Source organism: Amblyomma americanum, chromosome 2, assembly GCF_052857255.1.
Source record: "Amblyomma americanum isolate KBUSLIRL-KWMA chromosome 2, ASM5285725v1, whole genome shotgun sequence".
NCBI classification, from domain to species: Eukaryota; Metazoa; Arthropoda; class Arachnida; order Ixodida; family Ixodidae; genus Amblyomma; species Amblyomma americanum.
In genome coordinates this window covers 46535937-46560777 of record NC_135498.1, presented here as the reverse complement: position 1 = coordinate 46560777, position 24841 = coordinate 46535937, and the positions used below count along the sequence as shown (strand labels likewise).

The window sequence follows — 24841 nt, the reverse complement described above, 5'->3', positions numbered from 1 at the left end:
AGTGGATGTCTAGGCCAGAAAACTAGCTTGATGCAGGTGCACTGGTCCAGTTGTTCTGCCATTCTGAATTCAAGTGAACAACTCATTCATTGACTGATGATTAAGCGGACACAAGCTAGTGAGTTAGGCATGCATGTTGTGTTCTTTATCAGACAGCCAAATGAGGTGCAAACGAGCCTCGTGTTTTGGATATATTTTAAGAAGTAGGGTCATCAAATTTTCAGGTTGCTTTTGTTTTGCTGAGAATTGCATATGATTCCTTAAGAATCACAGTGCTGGAGGAAGTGTGTCTCAGTGTGCTGTAGATAATTTACTACATCACTGTTTCTCAAAAAGAGCTTTGGCTTTTCGGTTTCCATGAACTATGACATAGGCCAGTACACAAAAATGTCACAGGTCACGTGCACTTGCAGAACAGTGACACATCCACTGCTGTGCCATCTTCGGTGAATTGCAGAACGAGCACAAGCCTCACACACTAACTGCAGCTGAATTGGTAATGGTGCGTCATCTATTGGGTTGTTGGGACAGTCACTCCATTACCTCTGTAGATGTTTGAACTTAGCGTCAGCTTCAGTGTTACACTTGGCTGCCTGTGTTTACTGTTCAGCCTGGATGGTCCCAACCATAGGTTGTCAGTTGCATTTGTCTTTTGCCTTGAGTCTTGTCATGGGGCAGGCGCCACTTTAGAAATGCGTTTGGAGCGAATAGGAACTTTTTCTTTGTTTTGGGCTGTGATGTCAAACTTGATAGAGGGAAGGTTGCAAGGTGCTGACAGTGTAGCCTCCTTTCTCTCTAAACTCTTCGGAATGTTTTCTCAAAGCACGTCCCTTGTGATGTTGCAGGTCTCAGCCAGGAGCAGCGGGAGGCCAGCCGGGGGCCGACCAGGAGGCGCCCAGGGCCGTCAACCCCCAGCACCAGGCTGCCTCCAAGCGGATACAGCAGACACAGGCACAGGTTGATGAGGTGCGTCGTTGAGGGTCGAGGAGTGGGGCACACATGATTTGCTGCTCAATCCGTGCACTAATATTTCCAGAGCTGTCATTGTAGTATTTTTAGTGGCAGTGGTTTCTCTTCTAGACAGTCTAGCTGCGTAGTTTCACAGACGCCGAGATGGGGCTGCTGGGAAGCGTCTTACAGTTGGTGCCTCACTGCACATTACTAATGTTTATCTGATGTTTAACACACCCTGGGCAGACAGTTCATGTTGGTGGGTGCAGTGCTGTTTGGAGGTCCAGAGCAGCAAGTCATTTTCTCATTCAAAGACGAGACTCAAGGATGTAGTAGATATTGTTTTGTACAGCAAAGGTGACTAGGGATGACTGAGCAACCAGCCAATAGGACAAACCATCTTTGCTTTAAAGCCTCTGAGAGCTTTGTAGCTTTTGTTATTGTGGTCCCCAGAATCCTCGAGTGGTGGGCTGCTACCTATGTCCATTAACTGAGATAAGAATTCAAGGTCAGTGTGGAATAGTTCAGCATGAAGGCTTCTGCAGTAATCTCCTAAAAAATGGATGCCATCAAGGCATCATTGGTGAGAAATGAGGGGGAAAACCGGCAGGAGTGTAAGGGGGTGTGCAGCTTTTGTACTTGAGCTGCTTGTCTAGTTACCATCCTTTTTGTGGCCTAAATTTCACCTCTTAGTGTACGCGGTTCACTGTAGCTTGTTACAGGCTACTACCAGCTCCTTTTTTGCACCACTCATTTGGTTTGTGTAGGTTCGCATTTGAGCAGACAGATGGAGCAACATGAATTCTTAGCTTAGTTCTTTCATGACTTTAAGATTAATCTTGGGAACCTATGTGATGCATACTAGTAAAACACTAATTTGGTGTGATGCTCGTTATCAGCACTCTTGGATTATAGTTGCACATTTAAGTGAGGTCTCTCTCTTAAATATGTTAAGGGGGCCTGAGTGAAATATGCACCTTCCGAGACATGTGCTTGCTTAAAGCACTTTCACATGGTCACAGTTCTGATTCCAGAGCGCATAGCTAGTACATTTGCAGGTGAGATAAAAACTGATACTTGCGGCCTTCCTATCAATATCTTTTTTTTTTTTTAGAACGAAAGACTGTAGGACTTCTGTTCTCCTGCATTGCTTAGCGATTCCTAATGAGCTGTTTTCTGCTAATAATACTTGCATGCGGTTACTGTTTGCAAAGTGACTTACCATTCCTCGTCGATCCCGGCCGTGGTGGTTGCATTTCGTTGGAGATGAAATACTAGAGGCCCATGTACTCTGTGATGTCAATGCACGTTAAGGATCCTCGGGTAATTAAAATTATCCCGAGCCCTGCACTACAGTGTCCCTCATAGCTTGAGTCGTTGTGGGGCATTAAACGCATAAAGGCAATTACCATTCTTCTACCTAATGTGTTCTTATGAAGAAATTTGTCTCCTTGTTTAAACAGCTTGCATATGTTTGCGCAGTTCTGGCAGCAGGAAATGCATTGTTGTTTTTTTTGCGTGCAGCCTCTATCAAAAATTGGCATCAAAAGCTGTAGCTCACCCCCAGGACTGCAGCTAGAGCAGGGAGCATTGCCAGGCAAGGAGACATATCCTGTCTCGCTCTTACAAGTTCTTGCCATCTTGCAAGAGCCCAGGAGCAAGAGGTATATGCCTCCTCACCCAGAAAAGCCTCAGTACTGGTGGGCATTGGCAATAACCACACCATTACTCACTTGCACTCCCACTCTGGCCATTGTTACAGTGGGCTGCAAATTTTTGACAGACAGTGATGTTAATTTGAATGCGTAGACAACAGCGCTATTAAGAGCCAGGGGTCAGAACATAGCTGTATGGGACAGACACTTTTCTTACTTTAAGATAAGAGGTTACATTAAGGAACATATAGCACTTGATCTGTACAGTTTCTGTCCTTCAACTCTTGAAAGCAGTGATTGTTCTGCATTCAACAAGTGAACTTCCAACTACCCCACCTTTGCATCTAGACTGTATCAGTAAAGCTGCTGTGAAGTCTGAAGTTAGTGATGGCATTTTTTGCTTGGTGAGTGTTCTCATGTGCACACATAAATGCAGCGGGCAGGCATAAATATAGTGGCTGGTCATGAGATCTCTTCTACTGGTCTTTGTAGGCTCAGTGTGCTTATTTCAAGTCATACGTACCTATCAAGTTGTCACAAAGAGTGAAAAATATGTTTAGCAGCTAAACAAACCATGCTTATGAAATCAGAAACAGTTATCAGACCTACCCCTAGACCCCATGGCACTGCTAGCAAGTTTGGTGCAATATTTTTTGTCGCCATGCATTTTCTGCTGTTTGACTGTGCTTCTGCCATGCTTAGACTTGATGCCATTTGATGCCACGGTGAATTCCAACATTTGATTTTGAGTAGCCTTTTCAGTTTATTTCTTTCCATGACTGTGAATGAATGGTATTGCTTTTGTTGGATTCAGAGTTGAGTTGCCATGAGCCCATGGGTGAAATATGATTGTGCAGTTGACTAAACATATATCTAATTCCGCTCACAGGTCTAGAAAGAAAGAGCTGCTCCAAATCAACTAGTGAAATTCACCATTACATTTCTTGTATTAATTGCTACCGCAAATGCATGCCTTGCCAGTTGCACCTTGCAAAACCAGAATACCTGCCTTCTTTTTTTGTCAACAACTCCAAACCAAAGGGTTTGCTTTTTTTGCTGGGGGGTGCTGCGCTTTTTCTGCTGGGCCCAGGTGGTGGGCATAATGCGTGTCAATGTTGAGAAAGTTTTGGAACGAGACCAGAAGCTGTCTGACCTGGATGACCGTGCAGGTGAGAAAAAAAAAAAAAACTTGGGTCGCAGAGCAGTTGCAGTGTCATGCAAGGAGGCGTTCATAGCACTTGGAACAACACAAGGGAACAGCTGTTGTGTGAAAGGTTTTTTTTCTAGTGAGCAGAACGAATACTGTGTCCATGAAAGCCCTGATCGACTGCAAAGTGAGGAACTTTGAACACCTGGCCGAGCTTGATAGAAGGATTGAATTGCTTCTTTGGTTACACCTTTGCTCTTTTAGCACTGCTTGGCAGTCATTTTCTCTTGGCCCTTATCTGTTTAGGCAGTTGTTGGTATTGTGTAAAGTTGTCGAATGCAGATCCTATGCGTCCTACTTGGGACACACAGACAGTTTGGAGATATTTTTGTTTGATGGATAGGGTTGTTCCTTCTGTGATGTGCATTGGCTGTGAACGACCTCCTTGCTGCACTTGTAAACTGATTTTTACTTTGTGTGTGTATGCGTATTGCTTGTATTTATGTTGGCTTCAAGAGTGTGTGCCCTTATTGATTCAGTCCTTTTGTCCTCTTCCTTGCTCCTTCGCATTCATGCAGGCAAGCATTCACACTAATCGGAGCTGTCTCCTCGCTTTCCTGTCTCTTGTGTTCTCTCTTTTTTTCTCCCGCGTCTGATGGGAGCAGCGTGTGCGTTTGTGGGCCTTCCACATTTCTATGCTTTTCTTAGTGCGTTTTTTTTCTCCCCCTCTTGTGTGCATCTTTTCCCCGTTGGCTGCCGGTTCCTGCGGTACTTTTAGGTTGTGGATATCATGCGCACGAACGTGGAGAAAGTGCTGGAGAGAGATCAGAAGCTATCGGAACTGGATGATCGCGCAGGTAACCACCAGTGTGCAGGCTGTGCGTGCGTTCTTTCTCTTTCCCACGCCTCGACTTTTTCTTTTCACCCCTGCCACCCCCATCTTTATTGCACAGGCAAGATTTTCGTCTCGTGCAGCTGTTTCTTTCGAGAAGTTCTGCTTCCTTCTCGGTTGCCGTGGTCCATGTTTTCTCGTGGCTTATGTTTCTCTGATTTGTCACTGCACGCATTTTCTTTTGTCCTGGTTGCTTTGTCCTTGTTGCTCCGAGCCGCCCTCGTCACGTTGCAATTGTTTTGGTGCTATGGAGGTTGTGGTGCCACCCTTCGGACAGTTTATTTCATACCTTTATGAATGATTAGCTGCTGTGAAAGAAGTGCAGGATGCAATAATTGCAAGGCCTAATCCCTCTTGAGCTTATTTCCAGTTTATTTCTAGCTTATTCTGAGTGTGGGCTCCGCAAGTCTCGCTTTTACACAATTAACAACTGGCTTCCTTGACGCTGCTTTACATTAAGAATAAATAGACTTATATCATGACTGATCAAGTTGGTTTCTACATAAACAACTTAAAATGGTGTCACAACTGTTTTTAGGTCAAAGGATTCTTGACAGTGACAGGCACCGCCATGTAGACTGCTTGATAGCACAGAAAATGTGAAGAAACCGGAACATATCAAAAGCATAGGTGTGACTTTACCAACAAGGCCATCTTTGGTTGGAAATCAGAATTTTGGAAACTTACTGACTTAGCCGTATTTCAAGGTGAATAGAATTTTGGAAACTTCACTGACTTGGCCATATTTCAAGTTGAATAGATATGCTAGGAATGTCTTGCTGCTCGTTAAGGTCAGAGGCAAAAGTGCAAATATAAGGAAAGGCAGGGTTGGTGGGGGGGGGTACTGGGAATACTCTGATGCATGAAGCAAAAGTGGAAGTGGAGGTATATTTGAGATTGTAGAGGATAAAAGTTTGTGCGTCAGCAAATGGTTTGACCTGTTTCCATTACTGCAGCCAGCTTGGGCTTGGGTTTAGAAGGCATCAGATGCTTAGATGTTTCCACAGGTTCCTTGGAAAGAATGTAATTGAAGAAGCAAGCATAGCAGCGAAGCTGATTTCCGTGGGGTCATCACAGCTGCAGCATAGGTAGGCTTCAAGTGACCGCATACAGCCTTGACTCATTATGCATAGTTTAGCTACAGATGAGCATAGCAGCATTAACTTCAATTGGGAGTATTGTTGCAAGGATTTCATTATAACGCATCTCTTTCTTACCGTGATATTAGGCAACGCTAAGCTACTGACACAATACTGAAGTTTCAGTGTGTGACACCTCGTTCTAGTAAATTTAAATTGCCCTGAGTAAATGTTTCATATTTATGCCTATTTCTATCAGTGAGGCTGGCATTCTTGCCAGATGCTGCTGGTCAGATGAGCTACAAGGCAAAGCATGATGCATCTTGCAGAGTCATCGGGGCCTTTTATGTTTTCGGAAGCATTTGTTTGTTAGTGATTAGTTCATGGTAGCCATTGTTCTTTCTGGCCTTGCTTAACATGTCTCGAGTGCTTGCCTTTGTCCCATGCTTGTTTTCTATGGCACAATGTTCCTTCATTTTTTGGGCTGCTCTGTGGTTCTTTCACTTGTTCAGCTTCCCTTTTTTTGCATGTATGTTGTCTTAATGTATTTCGAATTGCGCAGTAAATCGTTTTCACAAAACAAGCTGCATTAATGACTGATGTGCACCTAATGATAACAGCTGTCTTTCTTCTCTTTGTTTGGTTGGTCAAAGGAAATGTCAGTTATTGTTATGGAATTACTCCGGGACATGACAAATGGTTGAAAAGGACACTAAAGCACATCTCATGACAGTCGTGAGCATATATGTAATGCGCAGGACCAATCAGCAGTGGTACGGCGATTCCGTTTATTTTATAGAGCACAGGGGTTGGGAAAATTTATGGCAACTCAATTGGCACTTGTGTAAACTCATGTGGCAAAAAGTGTTTCACGCTGTCTTGAGTGTAATGGCTTTACTAGTGGCCCATGTCATTTGATGTGCCAACAAGGGCAAGCAGATGGTTTCAGTCACAGTAAAGCCACATGATGCTCTCCTTACTGTTTTTTCGTAAAAATGTAATGAATGTCATCATATGGGAGCATAGCTAAATGTATAGGAGGTTTAAATCCACATTCAAGATTTTTTTTTTTTTAGAAATGCATGTATGTGTGACTGAAAAACAGTGTGGCATGGAGACTGGACTGCAGTTTCTGGAAGATAATGGCCCACGTGTGAAATCATCTTCAGTGTCCTCTTCAGTTGTGTTCCTCTGTTTAAAGTATTGTTAATGAGATGAGTTGATAGGACTCTGGCTGTAATAGTTTTTGCTTTTTATTTGCCTGGTTTGGTGAAGGTAATCACTTATGTGCTGTTTACAATTTTTTAAAGAATTGTTTCTTACTACAGATTTAGTTCATTCTAGATAACCAGAAACACGTCCTTCAGTTGCTTGTGAAATTGGAGGAAAAATTTCGCCCCAAAAAATGATTCATGATCAGGTATAGCCTTTTGTCAGAAGTGTGCTGTCCAAGGGGCTTGTTTCTCAGCAGTGTAGTGGGGCTATCTTGTATCCACCCAAGTCCAATGCTGTGTAGGTGTGGGGGTGAGATTTTTTCTCACCTCCGAGATTTAGATGGCTGGAGATGCAAAATGGGACAGACCGTGTGACCCAGGAGCAAACTCTTTGGGCTATTTATTTTTGACAGAGGTTGTGCCTACTACAAACCACAAGGAACAGAATGCTTAACACAATGTGACTACGCTGTGATCTTGTGTAGTGCGAGGTTTAGAAAGCTGCAGTAAGGCATCAGCTCACATAGGAGCCACAAACTGATTATGTAGTTTTGTATAGGGTGAACACATGGGAAACAAATAATTGGTATGTTGCTTTTTAGCAGCTTTACAGAGCAGAGGTTAGACTGCAGTATAGTGGGCATATACTACCATACATTATTGTAACATGCTGTACATTAGTAAAAGCTACAGGGCTGGAAAAGTTAGCCCTACTTCTTTTTGTAATCAGACTAGGAGTGCAATTATATTCCTCTGATAAAGCGTGAGGTGTCTCACTAACTTCATCTGTCATTTTAACCCTCTAAGACGCTTTGTACAAAGCAAACTCGAAGGTTTTTCTGAATCTGTTTTGCGCAGAGCAATGATTTGTCTCAAATGGATTTAGCATGCTTCATGTCAGAGATAAGATTTTTTTTTTTTTATGCCATATAAAGAGCGCAGTAAATTTTACGAAGCACAGAGTGAGGTGTTGCATTGTCTGCCATTTTTATGCAGACAGATTTTTCCACTAGTAATAACATTTTGTTCTAACAATTTCCAGTGTAATGGGCTTCTTATAAACACAAATTGATTCTAAGATTCTTCGAGTGTTTACTTGACAATTCCTGTAATTTCAGTGTTGCTATTTCTATCAATTGACACTTTGTACAAAATTTTTTAGATCCCTGTAAACAATAACTGCTGATATTTTTGTCTGGTAGACTAAGAAATTATTTTCTTCGAGGCCTGAATATACTGTTTAGGTGGAAGAGTATTTGTTTTTGATGGAAACAAAAATTGGCGCCTGAGAGGGTTAACAGTTGTACAAGTTTTCTTACTGGTTTCACAAGTGCATGCCAGGGAAAGTGATGGTAAAAAGAAAATAGTTAGCTGTTGAAGTTCGTCATGCTTAAAAAAATCTGTTCTGAATTTTCTGAATTCTCCCAACTGAATTTGCACATTACTTTAAAATGTTCGAAATGGCTTTCGGCATTGTTTCTTGTGTGAAGCAGTAATGTGCGCTTGGCCTACACATTAATGCTTCTTTTGGAAATCAGTATTGGATAACATCTATTTATGACCGCCTTTTGCATTTCTTTGTTCCTGTCATCGCTACGCATGCAAACAGATGCCTTGCAGCAAGGTGCTTCACAGTTTGAACAGCAAGCTGGCAAGCTGAAGAGGAAGTTTTGGTGGAAAAACTGCAAGGTGAGCCATCTCCCAAACCTCTTTTTCTTTCATTGCTAGGCCATGAGTGCTGTGTATGTTATTGTTCTGTTCATCTTGTGTAATTAACTGATGGTCGCCAAATCCTTTGTGTCCACTTGTAATCGTTTTTGATGCAAGCCCCTTCTGAAGGAACACCCCATATTATACTAGTGCCAGCCTTAGGGTATCTATGTTGCGGCTGCTTCCTATATTGAAATGATCTACGTCGTCATGTAAGTTGGGAGACCACTAGTTGATAAGCCCACTGAAACAGTAATTTGCATGTCGTGTTTTGTTGTACTAACACTTAGACAGGAGTAATGTATTAATGTAAGGGCAGATCACTGTACACAGTTTTGACATCGCCCATAATGCCGTTTGGAGGGCATTTTTCATGCACAAAACTCCCTTAACCAGTGCATTGGCTGTCACCCAAGTGGCCACAGGCCTTTCCTTGGTGTAAGCTTAGAGCTAGAGATAAGGGACAGTTAGCGGTTAGTATGGCTTGCTTCATTCTTCAAAGGTCCCCACATGGTTTGTATGGCGATACCATTGCAGCTTTGTAGCTAATCAGATGGGGGGGCACATGTCAACTTTCTTTTTCCACCAAGTCTATGCACTTCTAACATCACACAATTTCCTTCTGGTTATTCTTAAGTAGCTATACACCTGACCAAGCATAAGGATAGCAGGTAAAATGGCAAACATCAGATTGGTAAAGTAATCAAAAAATATTTACCACACTAAAGTAGTTTGCTAATTTCAGACAGAAAAACTTAAGTTCCAGTTTAAAAATACAAGGATGAAAGGAAAGTATAAAATTACATGCACTTTTAGAACCCCCCAACCTTGTAACTTCCAACCTAAGTAAGGTAGGAACATGATTTTTGCATCTCATTTTTTAATGTTTGAAAGTGTTCAAGATGTCTTAAGTAGAGATCAGTTTCTTGCAAAAGGATCTGCATTTTCTGGCCTTGTACCTTAAAATATATCTTAAAAAGGATACCCTCAGTTTGAACTTCATATAACTCAGATATTTTCCCCTCCAAGAGCTGGAAATTTCGAGAGGTGGCTATGTTTATATGAAATACTGTGGTGATGCCTGTGCACTTGCTTGGAGATGGCAGCTGTGCAAATGGTCTTGGAATATTGGCTTTGAATGGATTGGTACTCTATTTTTGAGGACCCTAATTGATGTCAGTGCTCAAAGTGCTTGATTCCACAATAGTAGCATTAGAAATGCAGTAACACATCTTTGTGAACATTTGTCTTATGTATTCTAATGCTGGAAACTATGATGATTGAATGTGATAGCACTCTGATGCCAGCTTTTTAGTTTAGAAATTGAAAACAAGTGCAGGGCCAGTTGCGAGAAAGTGATCTTGCATTTGAAAAATTGTTTTCTTGGCACATTCTTTGTGGACTGTTGCATTGCATTCATGCTAATATATGCACACTTGTCAGAAGTAAGGATGCGTTAACTGATGCCATGTTAATAAAGCTGACAGCAGTTCATTTGGCAGTAGAATTTTACTATCCATATGGCAGTGCATTTAACAACTCTTTTGTCCTGATTTAGTGTGATGCCATCATTCCTTGGTTTCTAGTTTCGAACTAAGTAGCATGCATAGATTTTCTGGGTCATTGAGAATCCACAGAAAGTTGGTTTAGTGATGAATGTTATGCTGCTACTGCAACTTACTTTAGATCAAACTTTCGTTTTTTGTTGTGATCATTAACAGGACTACTCAAAATTACTACGTTTCTGGGAAGTTATGCCACCCAGTATTATGGTGGTAGTAACAATGAACAAGAATGGCATGGTTAGTTGGCATAGTTTGCTCACTAAAGGCTGTACGAGTGTGACAGCTGTGAGACTTTAGCGCAATTAATGTGTACCTGAGTAGATTAACCCGATTGACCTGCTGACTTCTTGGCACATCAGATTAGCTTCACCGCTCCATTTAGTTACTGCCAAGGCCTTGGTTTTCTTGGCTGAAGACAGCGTGATAGAAGTCTGTTGCGTTTAGGAGATCCCCCAAGGTGGAGTAGGTTTTAAATGGTGTGAAATGAAATATAGCTTAGTGCTTGGTGTCTTTCCCTCCTTGCCCTGCCTTTTCCTTCTTTCTCTTTTCTCTCTCATTGCAAACGTCTATTTTGGGAAATGCACACATCTTCAGATGATCGCCATAATGGTGGGGATTGGTGTAGTCATTGTAGTGATTATAATCGGTGAGTACGACACTTTCCTGCTCGTGCCACTGCTACTGCTGCTGCCGGCACTTAGTGCCATTAGTGTCATTGCATGGTGCACGCTCAGTTTCGAATTTTCCTCATTGTGCTGCCAGCCAGAAAGTTGGATATTCCTTAAGGCGCCCAGTGTAATGTGCCTTTTTTCCAAGTGCGGGTTTTTGTCCAGGATTTCTGCAAGTGTTATTTTTGGATGTTTTCTTGAGTTGTAATTTTGACCTGTTTTTTGGGGGCTAGGTATTGATTGATGTTTTTGCATTCTTTTTATGTGACTTCCAGATGTGGGCCATTCTAATTGGTGTCATTGCAATCATAATAATTATCATTATTGGTAAGCCAATGTTTTTTTGGTTTTGTTGCTTCTTTTATGTTTTATTGTCAGTTTTGCCAGAATTTGTTTTGTGTGGCGTTATTGTGAGGTTCCAGCCGTTAGGGTTCTTATTTTTGCAGAATTCTCGTGCAGATAAGGATGCAGTATATTGTATGGGTGGGTTACTGCCGGCCTTCAATGTTTGTTTTATTACGATCTGTTTTGTTGAGCTTTTACTGTTTTACTTTGCCCTAACAAGCCGTTTCGCAAATTGACCAGGAAATTTTTTTTTTTTCTGGCTGTGACATGCCGAAGCACTTGTGAAGGATATCTGAACTAACGATGTGTTTCAGCATGGATGATTGTGCAAATATTCAAACTTCTCATGTGTTGGGGGAAGTAATGTTGTGTTCTGTAACTTACAATTCAGTAGGATCATACAGTAACTTCAAACTTGTTCTGAAGTTTCGACATGCTCAGAAGTGCACCTTCATTGAGAATTCAATGAAAGAAACCCAGACACTTTACACAAAAACCACCAGGAGAAGTTGTAGCCCCAATTTTTCTGCTGAATTTAATTTCATTGACCAGTACTGAAAGCCCAAAAGCCATGAAAAAAAGTTATCCCAGTTACAATGAATGTAACTACAGCTAGATTTCTGCTGCTGCAAAGTACATTTTCAGTTTGTCCATCAGATAACTATATACTGTAATGAAATTCCCCCCACGGTAAACAGTTCTTAAAGCAGAGTGCTGCTTCAGCAAAGTTTTTGCTAAGTAAATTTGAACTTGAGAACTAATTTTTCATTAGGCTACCAGTTTTGTTTATTTTCATGTATGTAAGGATACCTACAGAGTTGATCGTTTGTTGCCCCACTATCTCTCTGCAAACTTTTCTCTCACAATGAAGGTTTGACCAAAATGTTTTTTAGGTGAATCTCAAATTTTCTTAAATTTCGAAAGGGGGCAGGCACTTCAAAAATTCTTTTCAGGCCTGGGAAGTGATAGAAGTCACAGTATGTGTGAGAGCTTAAGGAGTAGAATCTTCAGACCACACGACGAACATATTGCGATAAAACAGAGTACTCTTAAGGTCACACCATGGTGCTGATTCAAGATGGCGAAAGCTACCAAGGCTGATTGAGTTCTGGAAATATAATTGCTAATGCACTATCTAGTCTAGCCAGTTGCTGTTATGAGCAGATTTCACGATTTTTTCACAATTTACTGCCACTAAGCCACAGCAGCGGCACTCTTTGGCCGAGCTGCTGTTGTGCCATTTAGTAGATCATCATCAGCTTCGTTGTAGCAGTAATCTGTGACTCATATTACTGTAATGGTAATTTACTGGTCTTCAAGGAAAGTAGTACGACCCTTTGCGCTGTAGTGCTGCCTTTACCAGTACTAACGAACTCCTAATTCGGTGCAGCAAAAACTCCATATGACTTTGGTCGACGTTTCAGTAGCATCATCGAAAAGGAAGTTTGAGGTGCCATTGTCTCGTAAGGGAATGTAGCTAGGGCTTCTCTGCCTTTTATAATAATTGTTAAAAACATTACCATTCTCAGAATTTAAGTTATTTCTCCTTACATTGCATTGCTGCACAAAATAAGTTCGGGAGTGCTGCATCAAAGTGATATGTCTGCAGACATGTAGCATACAAAGAACTGACCATTCTTCACTTCAAAGCTTAAGAACTAAACAGCAGAAATTCATGTGTCTGCTGATTAACTTGCATGCATGGAGAGCCTGCAAAAATATATTCAGCCAAGAATAACATGCTTGGAACATGGAGCACGTTTAGGTGCTTTCAGTGAAGTATAACCCCCTTCACATGCATTGCTACTGCTGTCACACGGGCACTTTTTGTCGTGCTAGGGTTGATTAGAATCAAACTTGGTGCCAGTCCAGTGTTTCTACACATCAGATTTCAATCGCAGTCGGGCCCAGTCCCACTGAACATCAAGCCAGTTCCATATCAAGGTGCTGCCCACTGCCGTGTGCTCGGCAAACAAGTGCGAACTGTAAATTAAATGTACAGAAAGATAAAGGGTACTAAAATATAATGCAGCTTATTTTAATCAGTGGCTTGGCTTAGCTTATTAGAAACTCGTTAGTTTGCTGCGGCTCAATTGGCACATGGCATGCTAGCTTGATCAGGATCAAAAATGCCTCTGTAGCATTGGTGTACTCCATTGGTTGTGTCGAATTCAAAGTACCCATGTCTTTTTGGCTGGTGGCAAGTCCTTTTTTTTTTATTTGTGAAGTCTGCTTTTACTGGGCATGCACTGCAGTGTACAAGCCTGTCTTCATGTTGCATGCTTCCTTTGATGTGATGTTTTGTGCTGAAAGCATGCCACATTCCAGCTATGTTTTTGTCTAGCTTCTGACTTGTGTGTGTCATGTGCGTTGGACTTGCTCATTACATTGGCTGTTGAATTTATACCGTATTACTCCCAAAGACAAGCCGCACGCAGGCATGTCACAACCAGCGCTATTAATGAAAGTGCTCTGGTAGCACATAGTTGGCTGCAATGAGGTGAGCGTTGATGTAAGAATATTGAGATTACCTGGCCATATTTTTAGCTGTGCAAGGCATTTGACACTTTGCAATTGCTGCCTACTTCACCATTTGCTACAGTTACCGGACTTGCTCACTCCTTGGCACTTGCAGACGTTTAGCTTCTAGCATGTTCTGGAAGGATGCAATTGATGTACGTATTAAGGACAGAGGGGTTGATAAGCAGGCTTTATTGCCGGGGATAATGAAAGAAGGCAGTATCTTCAAGTCACGGTTATTGGACATGGGCCTCACTCTTGATGGGGCAGTCGCATTGTTCATTGAAATGATGAGGGGACAAAGAGTGGAAACATGTCTCCCTACCCTTGGTGCCTTCAACTTCATTGTTTTCATATGAGCATAGGTACATCTCATCTTGCCTGTTGCAAAAAGTAAAGGCCACTTTTGCCTTCGCTAAAGTGGGCTTTTGGCCTTTACAAATTTTTGGCAATTACCATAAAAATCTGTGTATAATACGGACCCGCATATAATAAGAGGTGTAATTTGGGCTTAGCGAACATGAAAAAAAAGTTTTCATCCGCATATAATGCGAGTAATGAAATAAAGGCAGTCACTCAAAAACGTTCCGGAAGTCGCGGAAGCCGAGCACCCTACCTATGTACACCCGCGTGCCGGGTACGACTCATGTAGCGCGAACAGCAGGTACTGAGGTGCGCAGACCACAGTTGCGGCATACACGCTGCCGCGCACACTTCAGAAGTGTCAATAGTCGGAGCGTTATGGTTGTCGTCGTCGTGTGTGCTGTCTTCCGAGAGGCCTCTGTCAGGGATATCTTTCCATAGAAACAAGTCTTCGGTACCGTCGACCACGTCCGATATTCCGCATTTCTTAAGATAACCGGCGAGCTCCTTGTGAATGCTGGCCCAAGCATCCGCGATCCAACTGCACAGCGTGGCTGGAGAGGCCCATGTCCTGCGGCAGCAACTGCAGGTTCTCCCTACCTCATCCAGACCATGTAGCAGCACTTGATGCAGTGCGATGCTTTTGGCAACTACGATTACTCACCTTTTAAAAGCAGACGAGGGCTGCTTTCGCTGCCCCATACCGTGAGAGGTGCTATCGTTCTGGGCATTGCGAGGTTAGGTCAGTGTAGTGAAATGGCGTTGAAATCGAAACTACTGACCTACGCCACTGCTAGATAGGGCCTCCTCTCAATAATAACGAAAGTGTAACTGCGGATTTTGGCCGAAAATCGTTCGGGTCTGCATATAATATGTGGAAATTTGACATGCTAAAATGTGGAAAAAACCCTGTTATAGGCAGGTTTTTACGGTTGTTGTACTAGATGCACAAAGTAAAGCCCAGGTGAAATAGGTCACCTGCATTGTGCTACCGACAGTAATGTTGTAACGTTAATAAACTTTGCTTGCTCGAAATGATTTAGCAACATAAGAGAAAAGCTTTCTGGAACAGCAGAGTGGCGCATACCTTTCATAGAGGCAAAGTGGACGCACGTCGCATCGTCGCAAGGGCTCTTCTCCAACCACTGTACATTCTTTCATTCCAGATTGCATTGCATTGCATATTTTAGTGCGGGTTTTGGCTCATGCAGTTTTTTCTTACCGTTGCATCATATCGTAGCGAAGGTCCCTAGAGCATGGTTACTAGGTGCTGAATGCAGGTTTCCTTTTTTCTCACTTAGTTGCACAGAGCTGAGCACCTACAATGCACCCATTCTTCTTTTCCTCCTTTTTCTATTGTGCATGTCCTCTAGTTCATCTCTTTCATACTTGGCAGTCTTCACACTCAAGTGTGGTTGCAGTGTGTGTTACACTTTTCTCTTTAACATGTGCTTGTCGATGAACAGGTGGTTGTAAACTAGCTGGGCTCTTATACAGTGACACTTGGTGACACAATTGCTGCTGAGCTTTTACCGTGTACATTGCCACGTATAAGTTGACTTCAAAAATAAAGACAACTTCCCCAACTCGCAGCCTGGCCAAAAAAAGACTCTAGGAATATAGATCAACACTGTTCAAAAACATAGGAGGCACTTGTGGACACTGGAGGCGGCTGGGTGTATTGTCTGCATTGCCCGCATCAGTGTCTGCTACGGTACACTGTTCACTTATCATGTGATGCGAGAGCTGCCTTTCATTAGCGCTTATAGGCATTCTAGCTTGGATGACCATTTGCTAGCAAGTGTAGTGCATACGGCATGATGTCAGACTACAGGGAAGCTTGTCCAGTTCAGAGAAACACTTGGCTAATTGAGCACCCTAGACATAGTGGCGGGGTATGTCCAACATAACAGTGCAAGTTCATTGTGACATTTTAAAGATATGAGCTTCTACATTACTTTGCGTACTTTTTCATGCTCCTCTTAAAAGTACTCGCCAGCAATTAAAGCATGGGCACCTTCATAGGTGCACTGTGAAATGAAAGAATAATTGTGGAAAGTTTTGTTTATATGTGTTTCTACGAGCTGCGCTCCCTCCCGGTGCTGCCACCTGCGGGTAACTTCAGCAAACACATATTGTGGTGTTTTAAAAGTATGTCTGCTGTGAAATGACATCCCATACTAGCACATTCTGTTCTGGGATGTATTCGGCTTTTGTAAACAAAGGGATGACCTCATAGGGGTGCAGTGAAATGCAGTGTTTACATGCATTGTTATGGACTGTACCCCCAGCTGCTAACCCCACCCAGCTACAGCTACGCCAGCACATCTCTTATGTTAGATTGATGTTGGTCCATAAGATGACCCCTCCCTCCATGTGGCTCTAGGTTTTTCATTCAGCTTTGGCAGCATACTTCTCACAGGATCACATCATGAAGAGCAGGCAGCTCAAAGCAACAAATGCGTTGCAACACAATCTCAAGGCTAGCGCTCGAGGGCAAATGGAGATCAAAGGGAATAAAACAGCACACCATTCATGCCTTCCATAATGGCTCTCTAACGGCCTTGCTTATACTGGCCTGATAAGAGGCAAGCGGAACTTGTCACCAGTCGTCCTTGTAGTTTTGGTTTCTGGTGCGGCTCATACTCGGGAGGTAACAGGAAGCAAGGGACTATTGATATTTGGCCTCGCCTTGTTCATCCAGAAAAGCGACCACCGGCACGAGTGAGCCAGGTATACGGCACGCAGTTCGAAATTTTATTAGCTAAACCGAGCTGCTTGTGAATTCTTTTTTTTTTTTTACACATGGAGCTCCATATAGTCTGGCGGGAGTGGGCACCACCATGGAGAGCGTACTACCTGTGACTCGACTGGAATTGCCTTAGATACAGCTAACATGTCGGCTCCATGTATAGGTTGACCACTCCTCCCTATTTCAGATAACCATTTTGGTAAGGGGGTTGTTTTATATGTGGCAAAATGCAAATACTCAGTTTCTTAACATAAACGACAAAAGTGAAGATATCGGGGCTGGTTGGTACTTCGTTCTGTAATTAATATAATGCCGTTCTGTAATGAATATAATGCCGAGCATTTTTTAAAATGCAGATCCTTCATTATTGTGAAAATTAGTGTTTGGCAAGTGGTTGGCAAGCGTGAAGGCAATTTCATGCCTACAAAGAGGAGGAATCGGACTATAATATGGCATCAGCCGGCTGACCAATAATTACTTTTAGTGTAGCATAGCATGAGCTTTTATTTCTATACCCAAAGCTGTTACGGCACACTGACGCATGTCTTGTCGAAACAGTTTTAATTAATGAACCAAACTACCGCTGCAACTGATGACAAAATGCTATGATGCAGTCTAGTAACAGCAACTCAAAGTACTTCTAATTCAGCGATGCGAAAAGAACACCATTTTTTCTATTTTTTTTTTGTCTGAAGATGCTACAGAAGAGAGCAGAACCCGTAATAATGTAAATTATAGAACACCCACTTAACATACTTGTCACATTTCAATGAGGAAGGTTGCATGGGAAGATAATAATAATAATAATATTAATAATAATCTTCATTTCCATCGGGATGATGGAGGAGGTTGTGCGTAAAAGCTGCTCATAAACGGCAGCTTGACAAAGGCCCACAGCCTCCCTCTACAGGGCAACAACAGCAAAGCAAAGACACTCACAAATATACATATAGTCTCTTCGCTATTTCGCAGAGCCAAAAATAAGGGGATCAAAAAATGAAATGGAAACAAAGAAAATAGAACAACAATCAATACAATAAACACAGGATTAAATAGCACAGGATTAAGATGTGCAGTTAATGGCAGTTTCATCACAGAATGTCACTGCAGCTTATAAAATTTTTAATGTTAAAGTTGTAAATACTCATTTTATAGTTACAGAAATGCTCGATTTCACTAATATTGGGCACAGTCTTCTCATTACCAGCATAGTCCCACAAGTTATTTTATTAATTTGTTGGTCCATTGAAGTGTTTGCTTGCCACACATCAATAAGCAGGCCAGTCTTGCTCCTACAGCCAGCTCGATGTAATTAACTTCTTGAGAATTTCGCAGACGATGTTGTGCCCCTGTCTCTTGCAGCATTGTGTTTGTGTCACATCAATTGAATTGGTTTGCTGAATGTCAGTTTGAATTCAAATAAAAAGGGCTATGGTGCTTGGAGAAAAGCCAGAAGTCAACTAAATTTTTTTTTTTACAAAATCTAAACATTTTTGCAACCTGATTCGTGATGGGACTGATTGGGAGAGGCTTATTTTAGAATTTCATTCATTGAAGTGCTTAACTATACTGCAAACTTGCATGGAAAGAAAAATTGTTTACCGTAGCGTTCTTTAGCTGGCGTCTTGCGTTAGCATGCTATCACCTGTTCATCTATGGCACTTGCAGTTTCTAATTATGCTTTCCCAAGTCTTTCATCGTGTCATTCCCATTGTGGCCCCAGTTCCTGTCTGCCTATAACTGTCCTTATGCCTTTCTCTCTCTCTCCCTCCACCCCTTTACCTTCTCACATCTCTCACCTTCACTTCCAACATGTCTCACAATGCCGTCTGCTCTCATGTTGTGGCCATGCACACACAGCATGGTTCATGACGTAAGCAGCGGCTCTGCCACGGAGCACCGTCAAGAACTCCGAGGAGTGTTCCCTCGGCCCTTTCTCCTTCTGCTGCTGCTGCTTCTTCTGTGGTCTGCAACGTTAGAGGAACGTTTCGTTTTGCTCTCACTGTTACCACTTTTTCTTTGTTCCTCCCCCTCCCCACACTCTGGTCTTCTTCTCCTTCGGATCTCTTGCGAGCTTTGTGCATTGTTTGGCACCTTGAGTTCCCCATGCTCTGCCCTTAGCAACAGTGCTTCACTGTGTTCATCATGAGGACTACTTGAATGTGAAACAGCATGACTGCAGTCACAGTGTTGTGGATAAGTCTGCCATTACTAGGTGATCCCTTACAGCCTTTTCCCCGAGCCCTTGAAGCGAGCCGTCAGTTGGGCAATGATCTCTGCCCGCTGTGATGACCGCTGCCCAGCAGCAGCATTTAAGTGAGGAGAGTGGCCTGTTATTCTCTTTGATCATTGTGGACTCAAGTGTTAAGCAGAAGTGCTTTCGTCCTTTCTTGAACGCTGCAAAAGCTTCTTGATGTTGGCTATCAATTTAATTAGGCAAATTGGCTGTTTGCCTTTTTTCATGTTACACTTTTATTTGGTGGAGTCTTCTATTGACATATCTTGTGTTGTTGATGGCAGCAATAATATGCCTGCTCTGTGACTGTAGTCTGTTGATTTGCAAGCTTCACAGTTGGCTCAGGCAGAGGTGGCACAGGGCGAATCAGCGGACCGTCAGCAGTGCTCTGTTTGCAGTTCGAGTGCAGTGGTTAATTGTTTTGAGCTTGTTACAGCCCTTATTCAGTGCTCCTGCTCTCTGCTTGAAATGATGGTGCTGCTAGGAAGACTCACGGGTGGCATTTGTGTTCCCATTCAGGCAGGGCACAAAAGAAAATCAAAGCATCCACAATTGTGCATTATGTTGTCTCCGATTTCTTGTGGGCAGAGCAGACTCAGTTTTAATTTTTTTTGCCCGTTCCTCTACTAGCCAGAGGGACACTTCATGCTTGCTCTTAAAGTGTTGATTTGAAATAACTACTTCTTGCATACCTAGTTCTCATTGGGACAACAGACTGGTGTGGCGTGTGTAGGTTGGGCTCGAGTTAAAGGAACAGAGTGCATATTTGGGATCAGAAGCAGCACTGTACATTGCTTTTTTATTTTTATTTTCTCTCTGAGTAACGATAGGCCTTGTCTTCTTGCATTATTTCAAGAGCACCACAAGACAGTCGTAGGTCTTTCTGACACGCGGTCACACCTCGACACAAGCACCTTTTGGTGCCCTCTAGGCAATGTCGTCGGCAAACGGTTGAAGAACGTGTATTTGCAGTTTCTTGACTGTGCAGTCTTTACTTGCGTGCGTGTGTGTCTGTGTGTGCTTGGCATATGTGTGTGTGCTTCGTATGTTGGCTGAACATAATGCTGGTTGTTGCTGTCACCTCCTTGATAAGTTTTTTTTCCCCCTCTGTCAGTGTTGTTGGGAACATTTGTCAAAACTGGTGACAAACTGTTCGAGTGCAGTTGCTTTTTGTCTTGTTGCAGCTGGTGTTTTTTTTTTTTGTCGGCTTGCATGAAAACATTAATGTCCCATCTTTGTGCGTTTCACACTTGATGTTACTAATGGTTTTTACCTGGCAGAAAAAATAACCGCACATACCTGTATGTGCAAATATGTCTTCATTCGCAGGGCCTGGTGTGCGCCAAGTGATTCTTTTTTTTTTGTCAGGGTATACGAACTTGACTAACGCTTCCCTAAGCTTGATATCCCGAGTCCTGACTGATGTTGGAAAGTGCGCCATCAAGTTTTAGGCCTTAACCGTCATCTAAACGTGCTGTGTTGCACTTCCCTGTTTCTCAAGAGCTATTTTTCTGCATCGAACGTTTGGGCCTCAGAAACCCTGAACCCTTGTTCCTTTTAGTTGTCCTAGCTGCTTTTCCCAAATGCATGTTGAGGAAGTTGTAGGTTTAGATCTTAGGTTCCTTTTAGGGCAATTTTTTCTGCTTTAAACAAGATTTACTGCTGTACTGGGATGGTCTTTGGCTTCATTACTAACATCTAGCTTGCTGAACAACTCCAGATGTATGTTGCTAAACTGAGCTAAGAAATCAAAGCATCTCAACACTATAGCAGATGGCAGTGGCACTTTAGTACGCACTGGCATTTCCAGAATAATATTCTAAAACTTTGTGTGTACCTTTATTCCTAGTTTGTCCGGCTATTGCATACCTAGAGACTGGCAAAGGGTCTAGTAAAGCTGACATTCCCACAGTCAGCTGAAATGTAGCAGTTGTAACCTTCAAAGTTGGCAACAGTGGTGGGCCTAATTGCTTGTGGTGATGAGGACAAACTTTTTTTTTTGTGCATGCCATATGGTAAAATCACGTGGTTCAAAAAATGCTGTAGGCACCTTTAACTGAAGCATGTCTGAAGGTGATATGTACTGAATTTAGTTTGCTATGGTTGGGTTCTTTCCACTTTGGTTGAATGCTTCTGGTACAACACCGTTTTCTTTCCCTTTCTCCCGCTAATCTCCCCGTGTCCCTTCCCGGTTAAAAAAAAAACATAGTGTGGGCATCGACAGGCAACTGAGCCTGAGAGGAGGAAGTCGAAGGAGGATCGCACAAAAGCCGAAAAGAAAACAGTTTGCGCCTGATTATTTTGTGCCGCGCTCCGCCACAACACAAGACTGCGTCAGTCCATCAAGCAGGTTCCCCACTCCTTTAGCATCGCTGCATCATCAGCGGGTCACCTGACGATGAAATGGTTTCTTCCCTCAAGTGCGACATGCCGTGGCGCAGCGTGTCTCTCTGCAGTGTATTGTTTACCCTGCTTCTTTTGTTTTCACGTGCTTTCATTATGGTCTTGCTAACTCTGTGCAGCTGAGTTTCTTTTTGTAAGCTGCAGCTGTGTTATGCTACTTGCTGATGTGTTCTTGGGGTCTAAGGGGAGGGGAATAAGATGTGATGCTCTCTGCTCGTGACTGCTAGGGGGTACTGACATTCTTTTAAGCAGTTCGGTCATTCTGTGGCGTTGACCCTGGGTAGACATTGTGAGCCCCCTCAATATAACGTCATGTTGTGAACAAAGTAGTTAGGGGGGGGGGGGTTGGAGGAGGTTGCATGCTTGGCATAGAATTTAATCAAGGTTTGCAGCCTTGCACAAAATTTGTTGGTTCACAGCAGGCGATACTGTTCTCGTTTTCGAGTTTCTCAATGTAACAATATAGGCTGCCATATAAGCATGCTGAGACATTTTGTTTGGAGATTGTCGCTCTGCATATGTAAAGTGACTGCTTATGCGGTGGTTGCCCATGATGCAGCACCCTGTTGGCATTTTAATTATGAACTGATGGGTGATCAACCAGTAACCACTGTGTTAAATGGTGTCTGTGTTTAAAGGGCAGGTGTGCAAATTGGAGGTCTTAAACACTTTGCATTACGCTGGTCTTGTTTTTTTTTCTGGTGGTAAAATTGTGCTTCTTTCATGGGCCTGCTGTGACAAGATTTGATGTTTTGTAAAAAGCTGAGAACACAGTTGTAATGCTCTACCTTTTCTTCGTGAAGGCATTTCACTGACACCCTGATACAATATGCAGAGAATACAGGCTTTTATTTTGTTGTACCGATCACAAGATCATATCTCTGCATGACACTCAAAGCTCCTGAAAGCAAGACCCTCATTACTTCTCATAGGGGAACTGTGCAAGCAGTTCCTGTTACTTAGCTTCACCTACACAAATGTTATCTGTTGTTGAACTTGGGGCACTCATGGGGGTTTGTTATTGCTTGCGTTTATTTTGCCTATTTCGCCTTCCTTTCTTTCTTTTTTTTGCATTTCTGTTTCTGTTGCAGTGTATGCATCCACTTCGACCTCGTCAACAAAGTCCAAGTAAACATCCTTCTCCCCTCTCGCCTTGGATCAAGAGACTGCAGTTTCCCCTTTTTTTTTCTCCCCACCTCTAATCTTCACTGGTGCGAGAGTGGTGTGCAGCTGTTTCCTTTTTTATGTTGTTGCTTGCAGTCAGCACTTTAACAAATCATCGAAGACTCCTTTTGTGACTCTTCTAGCTAAGCTTCCTGCTTTGAATTTTCTTTTCTGCACTGATTGTCTTGTAAATTAAACAAATCCTTGACAGTGGTGCCAGGCTTTGTTATCCTGTCTGGGTATTGTTGCATATGTGCGATATTCAGATTCCAGCTCTCGTGCTGCTGCTTCTGTGCTATTGTCCAAGCTCCAGGGCTTGCAATGAATTGGAGTGTACGTTGTTGACGTGGGGAATACAGATTTTTCTTTTCTGCTTGTAGTGAGTGTGTGTGTTGGTTTGTGTGCATGTGCTCGTGTGTTGTGTGGGTGCGTGTGTGTGCATGCAAGTACGTATGTGCGCGAGGCACTTGATTTAGAGCACGTTTATTCTTACGGCTGAGTTGTATTTATTCAAAGACTGCCAGCATTGTAATATTGTGGCCTCTCCTTTCGTGCGTGTGTTTGCATGTACATAAATAATGTAGCTACAAGTGTTCGCTAGAAGGGTGAGCCATTGGGTTCACACCTGCGGTTGCCTGGCAAAGCTCGCGAGGTCTGCTGGCGTTAGCTGTGCTTGCACATGCCTGTATACACGGGCACTGCGTGCAAGTTCGTTGGACCGTTCTGGTGTAGTGAACATGGCTGCAGCGAACAGATTTCTTTTCGCTACCCTGCCTAGGAAGAAGGTGCAGAGTCTATAACACTTGCATGTAGTAGGCCGCTTCATGGACGAGTGCATCACTAGTGCAACCAGAGTGTGCTCATCCAAGTGACTAGCAAGGTCGAATGTAACGTCGGAGGTCTCCCGTTGGTTGCGTTGGCTTTTGCTGCGTCTGCCTGGCCTAGATTTGCTGTTTACTTACCTGAACCATGAAAGCAGCTAACAATCTCCGAGGCAAAATATCGGTAGCACTGGCGGCTGCCGCAAGTGCACGCCTGGTTTGAGGACGGTGTGTTCTGCTTGCTGGGGCACCATAAATGCACACTCGTGCTTCGAACGGCATTCCACTGTTCTTTCTGGAGTCACATTTGAGAGAGCTTTTTTTTTCCTTTTTGTTTGTTCCTTGTTGGGGGAGCGATGGAAGGGTTATGTGTGCGAGCCACGTAAACATCCGAGAAGTCAGCCTGCACTGCTTGTGCATAGTGTGCGTGGCAAAAAGAGCAAAACACCCATTAGCACGAATACTGGTCTGATGCTACTTTCTGGGTGCGGTACCGAGCACTTGGTTCTCGATACCAAGTGCTCATTGTGTGGCTCCGACTAGCATGTTGCGCATTGGACAAATGAAATCACAGGCACAAGAGTCGCTCATTTGCATTCCAGAATTGATGTCTCTGGTAGGTCGAATCTGGCTGATTGCCCATTTGTCATGCAAGTTCAGACCAACTGAGGACAGCTCGGAATAGATGCATGCATCTAGTGTACTAGACTGCACGCTTTCTTTATCATGGGCCAACACTATTTCGGGCAACCCCCGATGTCAGCCGCATGTGCATTGTGCTCTTAGTTGCCCCAAGCCCACCTGACCTTTGCGTTATTGCCTGGAGAGGAGCTTACACGACGTATCTTCGGGATGAAATCGTGCGCCCACAACCATTCCAGTTCCCCACCGGTCCCCATAGAGGTGGAGAGTCCTCAGACTCTCCTCACTTTTGTGTGCGTGTGTTTGTGTGTCTGTGCATATTCGCTCTCTTCTCTCCGCTTGTCACTTTTGGAGTCTTCTCCGGCACGGTAAAATGCTGACAGCCGCTGTATAGCTGCGTATAACTAACTGCAATTACGACAAAACTATTCATGTAAATGTGTATAAATATAGATGCATATATGGGTAGCGTGCGCCTGCGTGTGTACGCGTATCTTTTTCTGTCTGATGATTTTGGAGGGTAATCACCACATGGTTGATTGGTGTCGACGCTCCTCGTTTCACACCTGTTGTACTGCTCTGTTGTCTGATTTTTCTTTTTTAATTTGACGAATGTGAGAGTTGGTGCGTGGTGTTACGATAACGTTGATTATTTAAGATATTGCAAGGATAGTCTTGGGAGAGAATAATAAAAGCACTAGCCTTTGAATCATT

The 24841-nt window shown here is 43.1% G+C and overlaps 1 protein-coding gene across 9 annotated transcripts in view; it reads left to right on the top strand.

Annotated features, from left to right (window-relative positions):
• nSyb (neuronal Synaptobrevin) overlaps nt 1–24841 on the top strand; it is a 29344-nt gene extending 4503 nt beyond the window's left edge. For 2 of the 9 annotated variants that reach the window (XM_077654179.1, XM_077654177.1), the window contains 5 exons: nt 846–966; nt 4532–4610; nt 8548–8627; nt 11157–11208; nt 22592–24841. In XM_077654179.1, coding sequence (XP_077510305.1) covers nt 846–966; nt 4532–4610; nt 8548–8627; nt 11157–11208; nt 22592–22632 — 373 coding nt within the window. In that variant the 3' untranslated portion in view covers nt 22633–24841. Of the gene's footprint in view, nt 1–845; nt 967–3696; nt 3776–4531; nt 4611–8547; nt 8628–10807; nt 10860–11156; nt 11209–18721 lie in introns of all 9 variants that reach the window. The other 7 variants (XM_077654183.1, XM_077654181.1, XM_077654180.1 and 4 more) reach the window with 4 other exon arrangements.